Consider the following 6,758-nt stretch of genomic DNA (forward strand, 5'->3'; position numbering starts at 1 on the left):
GCAGAATAATCCCCTGATCTGTGTCACGACTGAAGGGTTGTCTAACCCCTGAGGTTGAAGTAAGAAGAACAGAGGATCACGCAACTGGACGACACTGGTAGCTGCAGCAATAAAATAAAGGTTAAGAGCTCTTCGGACAGAGGTTCTAGTCTACGTCTGAATGGTATAAGGGAACACCAAATAAAGCTGTGGGAGAACAGGGGAGTGTCATCTGGACCTGCTATCCTTGTAGTAATAGTTTGTCTTGCACCTGACTTGCGCAAACACAGAGGTCATCTTACATATGGTTTGCCCGTCAGGGGGACAAAGGACCTCAGGAGTGAGAAGAGATGAACCCGGCCACACTGGGCTACAGGGTGTTTGTGAGGTCATTATTCTAATGACCTCATCAGGGGGAATTGTAAAATTATGATATTATTTTATGCCATGTTATACCCCTAATCAAAGATTGTGAATTATTATGTAGTTTTAGTTTGCATTATTCTCCTGAATTAGAAGAAGCTGATAACTATTGCATTAGTTAAACTGATTTGCATTACATTAAATTGCTGACTTGTTGTGAATGAATGATATTGTTTTATGATGCATTATACTGCTGAGTTATAAGAAATCTAATTTGTCTGAGTAGAAGAGAACAGAGTGTGCTGGAGTTTTCTGCCCCATTTCAGCAGGAGCAGATAAACAGGGAGCCAAGGTCGTAGCTTAGGCGCTGTGTGAGAGAGAGCATGTGAATGTTTAGGCTTTTTATGATAAGGTGGAGGCACCAGAGGCTATAAAAGTTTGAGCAATGCTCCACCATTTTGAGATTTTGAGGCTGTCTGCATCAGTGTCCATCTCCCACGTGTGTGATCATTAAATCATCGTTTGACTCAACCCGGCCGGACCAGTGTTGTTATTGTGGTTTTTTTCTCTTGTCTCCATCCCCAATATTTTGAACCTTAACAATATATATATATATATATATATATATATATATATATATATATATATATATATATATATATATATATATATATATATATATATATATATATGTATATATATGTATAGGGAACTGTGAAATTACATAAAAGATGAACAAATACAAAAGAGTCGAATGGGTTGTGGATGGGATCTTTAAATGGGGCAGATTATGTTACAGCTGAGGAGCTGAAAGAGTTAAATCCCATCAAATGTTTAAAACCACTTGAAAAATGGCAAAAACTCATGCAATTTCTTGAAAACAACACTTAAACTGAAACATATTGTTTTACAGCTTATTAAAAGCTTAGGACCATACCTCCAAAAAAAACCACACCCACCCCCCCAAAACAGAAAGTTCCAAACAAGAACTCAGTAATGAGTAACTCCACTGTTATTGTTTTCACTTAATAAAATGTGTTGCAGCATGCTTGATGCAAGCATTTTCATGAGGTGAGTGGGAACATTTCTCCAAGTGGTGAAGACGGCCGCACGGCGGGCATCTACTGTCTGGAACGGTTGTCCATTTTAGAGAACTTCCCTTGCCATCCATCCCCAAAGGGTCTCAAATGGATTTAGATTAGGGAACACGCAGGATGGTCCTAAAGAGTGATGGTATTCTCCTGGATGAAGTCCCTTGTCCTGCGGGCATTGTGTACTGTAGCGTTGTCCTGTTGAAAAACCCTGTCGTTCCTACACAGACAAGGGCCCTCAGTCATGAGGGATGCTCTCTGCACCATCTGGACATAGACAGTGGCTTTTTGATGCCCCTGCACCTCCTGAAGCTCCATTGTTCCACTGAAGGAAAAATCACCCCAGACCATTATTGTACCGCGACCACTGTGCCGTGTCAAAAACATGTCAGGTGGGATCTGCTTGGCATGCCAGTAATATTGGGAACCATCACGACCATGAAGGTTACATTTTTTCTCATCAGAGAATAAAACTTTCTTCCACCCTTTAAGGTCCTATGTTTGATGCTGTCTTGTAAAGCTCAAATGGTCAGTTCTGTGGTGTTTAAGGAGACTAGGCCTTTGAAGACATTTCTTGTTTTTGAAGCCCTTCAGTCTCAGATACCAGCTGATGTTTATGGGGCTCCAATCGGCACCAGTAACAGCCTTAAATTCGGTTGAGGATCATCCAGTTTCTTGGTTGACAGCCAATTGGAGCCTCCGGCTCAGTGCTAGTGAAATATTTTTGGGTCTTCCACTTGATATTTTTGTTCCATAAACCTAAGGATCATTTAAGAAATTCCAAATTACTGTCTTACTGCATCCCACCTCGGCAGCAATTTTTGCCATTTTTCAAGTGGTCTTAAACTTTTGATCAGGACTGTATGATATCTAAGAATTCAATTGCACAATTTTCCCCATTAGACGTGGCACCCAAATCTGACGGTCAGTGCAGGCCTTGTAGGAATTTTTGCCATCTAAATAATGTCACGGAAAGCAATTGTTATCCCATTCCGCACATTGAGAGTTTTTTTGGCTCGTCTCGCGGGGACTTTTTTCATCAATTTTTTCTAAAATTGATTTAGTGCAGGGGTATCACCAGGTTCCTGTGCGTGCTGAGGATGTCCCCAAAACCACCATAATAACTCAGTTCAGCCTTTTCAGGTTTTTGCACATGCCCTTCAGCCTGAGGGGTGCAGCCCAAACCTTCCAGCGTTTGACTAACTGGGTATTGCGCGGGCTCTCCTTCGTTTTTGTATATCTAGATAATATCCTGGTGGCCAACAGCTTGGAGGAACAGCACACCTGCGTCAGGTTTCTTGGCGCTTGGCAGCACATGGCCTGATCAATAACTTGTCTAAATGTCAGTATGGTTTGCCAGTTAAGCCGAGATTAAAGTTGCAGTAAAGTATTGGGATCCCTCGTGTCATCCTTACATACATCCTTACCTCCACAACATGAACATTTCAGATGATTTTATTTAAAATTATTATGGCATTTATTTAAAGAAATTATTAACACAAAATTTATTTGTTCTTTTCAACATTCCTGAAATTATTTACAATTTACCATATAGGTCACTTTAGTATTAAATCTAGATGGTACAAAGCACTATATCATTTCCAGAAATGGCCCACTACATTACATATAAATGCAAATATAATGCCAAACAGCAGTTGTCTCAAGGCCTGTTTTGCCTTTCAAATGGAGCTAAGAGAACGTGGTAGAAGGGAAAGTTTACTCCAGTTTTTTTTCATTTATTGGGAAAGGCAGAGGAAGGTGTTTATGTACACACAAAATATTGTTCTTATTTTGCTGGTTAAAAAAGAAGATACAAAGTGAACTCCCATCCTTTGTGCTCACTTCCTAATTACCTAGAGACACCCAAAAGACAACCGGCCCCTCTCAACAGTTGAGACAAATCATCTGGGAAGTAGGTAAGCAAAGGAGACTAAACTCACTCACATCCATTTCTTTCAGCAGCATAAAACATATCTTGCAGTGTACTGTAATGTTAATTATAAATCCTTTATCAGACAAAAATTAACTTTAAATATGCATATACCCAGACTCTGTTATTTAATGTGTCACAGAATTGTAAGTGACTCGTAATGTCTACTAATGTAATATAAATGTAATAATAATAACAATAATGTAAACACAAAAATGGCAACATAATATAAATTGTTACTGTTTTTTTTTTTTTACTTTTAGCTTGTAGTTTTGCCCATGACATGTTTCTTGGTATTTTTTTCTGGCTTAAGTAATATTATGTAACACTTGGGTGCAAAAATACAAATTAATAAGCCAAAAGCTGAAGACAAAATTGCAAATATTTCTACAGCTACAGTGAACTTTCCAGGAGAGCTGATGTATGCTGGGATGAATGTAATCCACACAGCACAGAATATCAGCAGGCTGAATGTGATCAATTTGGCTTCATTGAAATTATCAGGAAGTTTTCTTGCCATAAATGCAAGGATCAAACAAATGATTGCAAGGATCCCAATATTTCCCATCACTGCATAAAAAGCAAACTCAGATCCTGTTTTACATTCCAGAACAATCATCCTATTGCTGTATGTGAACAACGTATGTGGGTAAGGTGGGCTTAAAGTCAGCCATAACACACATATTACCACTTGAATCAAAGTGCAGGAGCAAATGATGACTCTTTGTTGTGCATGACCAAACTTTCCAGCAATTTTGTTGCCAGGAAATGTGGCTTTGAAGGCTGTGACAACAACAATGGTTTTTCCCAAGACACAGGAAATGCAAAGGGCAAATGTCACACCAAAAGCGGTGTGGCGCAGCATGCATGTCCAGACTGTTGGTTGACCAAGAAAAGTGAGAGGACAGAGAAAACACAGAAAAAGAGAAAACAATAAGAAAGAGCTCAGCTCAAAGTTGCTGGCTTTTATCACAGGAGTTTCTCTGTAGTTGATAAAAACCACCATTGTGGCAAGGGAGAGAGAGGCCCCTAACAGGGATACAAGTGTTAGAGCTATACCCATGGGCTCATGATATTTCAGAAACTCAATAGTTCTAGGAATGCAATCATCTTTTCTCTCATTGGACCAGTATTCCTTTGGACAAGGTGTGCAGTCTGCTGCACCTGTTGAGGATAAACAGAAAGGGTCAGTAGTGTATCTAGATGTACATTTGGGATAATAATAAATTACAAAATCTACTTAAAAAAAGCATATGATGCAAGTAAGACATTAATATTTTAAATATTAGCTATATTTAGACACTAAACATGTCATGTTATAATGTACACGTTCAACGTTTACAGGATATACACTCTTGATATGTTTCTGTCTACCTGTTGAGTTGGCTACAGTTCCATCAGCACAGGGTACACAGTCAAAACAACATATAGGTTTTCCCTGAATTTGAGCTTTTCTGGTTCCAACTGGGCAAACATTCGAACACACCGATGTGGGCATCTGTGACAAAAGAAATATTTAAGTATTTTAGAGGCAAATGATTATGTGTTAACAAGAGAATACTAAAGGATGAGATACTAAAAGTGTACTGCATGTAAAAATAGAGAGACATCATGATTACTGTTTTCCCTGTCCTCCACACTATCTTTTCCTCCTCGATGCTGAGCTTGTAATCACCATTTGCAGCAAATGTCAAATGACCAAGTGTCACATGTTGCACTTTTCCATTTATCAACTGCCAGTTAATGGCATCATAAGAAGCAGGAGGATTGCCATCCTCATCAAAAAACACCTCATCACCAAACTGATTTGTGAAATTCACCTTTTGTAACTTTTTACTGACCTAGAAAGGAAAGGATTATGTATTAGGTATGTATAAACGTTCAATTATTGGTTTTGTTCAGACTATTTGAACAATTTAAACTTTCAGTTAAACAATTTCTCACCTCCTTGGGCTGAATTTCTGACAGGTTTAAACATCGCTTTACTGTTTGTGCTCCAACTGGTTGGCAGAATATCAGCTGATGCAGAGCATGTGCAGTAGCATAAACTGCTTTATAGACATTATAAGTCACTCTGAGCTCTGTGACATTGAAGAAATCATGCTCGGAATTCATTAATGTTTCATTGCCTGTACATCTTTTGGTTGTGTCCTCAGTAGCTGCATGTACCCCTGGCAAAACAGGTGTGCAGCCCACGATAATCTCCCAGAAATCCTTCACGAAAGGTGCATTGGGATCTGTATAAGGACTAATACTTGTAAGAAAGTGTTTAAGTTTAGGAATAGCCATCTTCTGCATTACAAATCCCAGAGTTCCACCAAAGGATCTATGTATTTCAGGTGTGGATGGTCGAGGTGCTGTTATCCAAGCCACACAAGAAATCCACTGAATTCCTGTAATGTTCTGGTTCACAATCTCTTGCATCAAAGGATAAAAGTCACCTTCAGAAGAATAAGCTAAAATTACTTTGACAGATGACTGTTTTATTTTTTCCACAACTTCTAGAAATGTATCTCTTGTGTACGTGCGTAGAACTGATGCAACAAAAGCAACACAAACCCCAAACTTTTCAACCTCCTCCTTAAAGGCAAGAATTCCATTACGTCCATAATCATTGTCTGACTGTATGGCTCCAATCCACTGCCATCCAAAATGTTTGACCAGTGCAGCCAAAGCTTTTGCAAGGTAGTAGTCGCTGGGGATTGTTCTAAAAAATGTAGGATATTTAGTTCTGTCACTCAGACAAGCACACGTTGAGGAGTAGCTGATCTATAAAAGAGAAAAAAAACACTGAAACAGTGTGCATGCAACAATACATCATACAATGCCAAAACATCAAATATCACTTAGCATCATAAAACATACAACTTTATCTCTTACTATTGGCATATGAAATGGTCCAAGAATTCCAGCCACAGCTATTGACTGAGATGACCCAGAATCTGCTATGAGGGCAGATATAGCTGGAGGGCAATGAGAAGTCGCACTTGCCTCCTCTGCTCCACTAGCCAGCGTTAGAGCAGCACGTAAAGTATTTGTAGAAGATGCACAAGAGTTAAGGATCCTATAGCCAAGAGATATGTTTGGAAGCAGAGCAGGATCGTTGTTGATTTCTTCAATGGCAAATATCATTGCCTGTGTCCATCGATAAATTCGCAGGTCAAATCTAAGGACATTTTAGTGATTGATACAAGTCATAAAGTAACCCAGCCATTGCTTCCCATGTATGTAAAGTACAATGTCAAGAATGAAAACACAAATAAACATACATGCATGACATATGAAAAAGTTTGTGTTAAATCATACCCTTCACACTGCACTTTAGGCGGCTCCTTATCAAATGTAGAGGTGCTGAGTATCTGTTTGATCAAAATTGGGAAGATTCCTCCGATCAT

At 39.0% G+C, this 6,758-nt stretch overlaps 1 protein-coding gene across 1 annotated transcript; it reads right to left on the bottom strand.

Moving 5' to 3' along the window:
- Positions 1 to 3,523: 3,523 nt before the first annotated feature.
- Positions 3,524 to 6,758, bottom strand: LOC113036552 (extracellular calcium-sensing receptor-like). The gene is made up of 6 exons (XM_080289217.1): positions 6,670 to 6,758; positions 6,244 to 6,529; positions 5,560 to 6,132; positions 5,082 to 5,204; positions 4,738 to 4,861; positions 3,524 to 4,521 (listed from the first exon to the last, which is right to left on the bottom strand). The coding sequence occupies exons 1-6, from the start codon at positions 6,756 to 6,758 to the stop codon at positions 3,623 to 3,625; spliced, it is 2,094 nt and encodes a 697-aa protein (XP_080145343.1). The 3' UTR covers positions 3,524 to 3,622.

This window comes from Astatotilapia calliptera, chromosome 14 (assembly GCF_964374335.1).
Source record: "Astatotilapia calliptera chromosome 14, fAstCal68.1, whole genome shotgun sequence".
NCBI classification, from domain to species: domain Eukaryota; kingdom Metazoa; phylum Chordata; class Actinopteri; order Cichliformes; family Cichlidae; genus Astatotilapia; species Astatotilapia calliptera.

Excerpts from the sequence above, each read along its gene's own strand:
- LOC113036552 (XM_080289217.1), bottom strand. The coding sequence starts at position 6,758 with ATGATCGGAGGAATCTTCCCAATTTTGATCAAACAGATACTCAGCACC. Across the intron at positions 6,530-6,669 it reads CCTAAAGTGCAGTGTGAAGG|ATTTGACCTGCGAATTTATC; the intron begins GTATGATTTAAC and ends AAATGTCCTTAG. Across the intron at positions 4,862-5,081 it reads GGCAGTTGATAAATGGAAAA|ATGCCCACATCGGTGTGTTC; the intron begins GTGCAACATGTG and ends CTTTTGTCACAG.